Raw genomic sequence first — 2206 nt, forward strand, 5'->3', positions numbered from 1 at the left:
GACAAAGAGTAATCTCAAGCTACCCCGAATGTTTTGGCCCTGACTCGCTCTTATGAGTAAAATCTTGAGCCCCAAGTCCAATGTGAGGTCAACACAAGTCAAGACCACCGAACCACGCTTGCACCCCTAGTATTTCAAAGTCTCCTCTTGTTCTTACCGAAAAAGTCTATTGTGGTTTTTACCAAAAAAGAAAGAAAGAAGAAAAAAAAAAAAGGTTGTCTTCCAGTCGTCATGCTTCTCGTACAAAACTTGATTATATATTCAAGCGATGCAGCACACCGTGTGAGGAACTTTACTCGAGAGAAGTCCACGGTTGAAAACTCCCTCCAGGACTGGCTTTTCTTCTCAAGAATTAATTTCATAATATATTCTCAATCATTTCAAAACATTAGCTTCTCTTCTCTCACTCAATTCTCAATCTTTCTCTGATGCCGCAACTCGATCCCCAAATGTTAGTGAGTGGTGGTGATCCAAAAGTCATAAACAAAAGCTCAATCGGAGATCAGCAACATCCACAGTTGGATAAACCAGAAGCTTCGGAGGTTTTACCTGCTCTTCCGGCGGAATCATTTCAACCACGCCAAGAAAAAGAACTTGAATGGTTCGATCGGAACGTGATTTACAATGAGCGAAAGGACTCCCAGAAAGGAAATTCCAATCCTAACTCCACCACTGCCAATCACAATCACAATCACAATCCCACCTCATCGTCTCACAGATTCTCGAATTTCACCTCAAATTCGTCCATCATCGCTCTACCAAACCCACAAAATTCCGGTTATCTGAATAGCAAGTCACGGCGGCATGGTCGGCCACTTCGCCCGCGGTTCTTCCCCAAAAAGCCATCACGGAGCGGGAAGTCCATCACGGTGACGGAACCTTCGTCACCTAAAGTGTCTTGTATTGGGAGAGTCATGTCCAACAGGAGCACAAGCCGCCGGTGTGCGAGTGGCCGACGTACCCAAGAAGTTAATTCCAAACCGGAAAACAGAACCGGATTCTGGAATTGTCTCAAGGCACTACTACAGTTGGGTCTTGAAAAGAAAAGGTTAGGCGTTGATACTGAGGGGAGTCAGAGACGAAAGGACTCGCCTTCGTCTTCGCCGCGTTGGAGCTTCGCAGAACGGGAGCGAGAAATTCCGGCGAGTACACCACTGGGAGATCCGCCTGGTTTGGGAGGAATGAAGCGGTTCGCTTCTGGTAGGAAATCTGCGGAATCGTGGGCCAGCTATGATTTGGATTTGGATGACTCTGTGGTGGAATCAGGATCGGGCTTTGGACCCACCGACGAAAATGAATACCCTCCGCGGCGGGGAATTGTGGGTCCCACCTCTATGTGACTATGTGACTGAGAAACAAATGACGAAAACAATAACAGACTTATCAGATTCCACTGTTCTCGTTGGTTGGTGGCCACGCGCTTCGCGACATTCACCCTTATCCGGTTCTCAGGTAAATCGCAAGCTGAGAGTTTCTTCCACCAAATTACAAAGAAAAGGAAAAACAGGAGAAAATTTTGTTTTAGGGATTAAGGTGAAAAGTTTGAAAGTAAGAAAACCACTATCGTATGTTTTTGTATTAGGTTGGTCTCTCGTATGTTTTCCTCCTTGTTTTGGGAGAGTTGTTTTGTAAATACAACCAGAACAAGTGGAGTTTTTTATTGCATGATTGAGACGAAAACCACGCAATAACAAGTCATGTATTTCTTACTCATATGTAGCTGTAGTCCTTTAAGATTTTTTTTTAATAAGATGTCAGAAATACTATATGCTGCAATTTGGTATCATGTTAGTTAGAGTGTATTTTTAATTTTAGAAACAACCCTTGCATGATCATAAAAGTCATACAATTATTTAAGCCTTATTGAAAGGACAGGGTAATTTTCATCTGGACCCTAAGGTTTGGTCCAGGTCACTTTTAGTCTAGTTTAAGTTTTCTTTTGCAGATGGCTCCCCTGTGGTTTCAAGAAATTATTAAATAAGGACATGCTTAACAAAAATAGTTAGTTTAATAAATTGTGACAAAAATACCCTTGTGTCCTTTGGACTTCTTTTTATTATTTTAATTTTAATTTACTGAAGTAAGTGTTGCTCTGCAACTTTACAGCCGAAGGAAGAAGACAAATAATCTGCTTTAAATCCATCATTTTCTTCAATACGGGTTTTGATCTTTAACTAAAAACTGAAAACGAACTTCTTCTTTCACA

At 41.9% G+C, this 2206-nt stretch overlaps 1 protein-coding gene across 1 annotated transcript; it reads left to right on the forward strand.

Moving 5' to 3' along the window:
* Positions 1 to 287: 287 nt before the first annotated feature.
* LOC149024221 (uncharacterized) lies at positions 288 to 1878 on the forward strand. Its single transcript, XM_089142908.1, has one exon. It carries the CDS (start codon positions 429 to 431, stop codon positions 1338 to 1340), a length of 912 nt encoding a protein of 303 aa, XP_088999034.1. The 5' UTR covers positions 288 to 428; the 3' UTR covers positions 1341 to 1878.
* The last annotated feature ends 328 nt before the right edge of the window (positions 1879 to 2206 follow it).

The sequence above is a fragment of the Hakea prostrata genome, chromosome 2 (genome assembly GCF_041222555.1).
Source record: "Hakea prostrata isolate BN-2017 chromosome 2, UWA_Hpros_2, whole genome shotgun sequence".
Taxonomy (NCBI): domain Eukaryota; kingdom Viridiplantae; phylum Streptophyta; class Magnoliopsida; order Proteales; family Proteaceae; genus Hakea; species Hakea prostrata.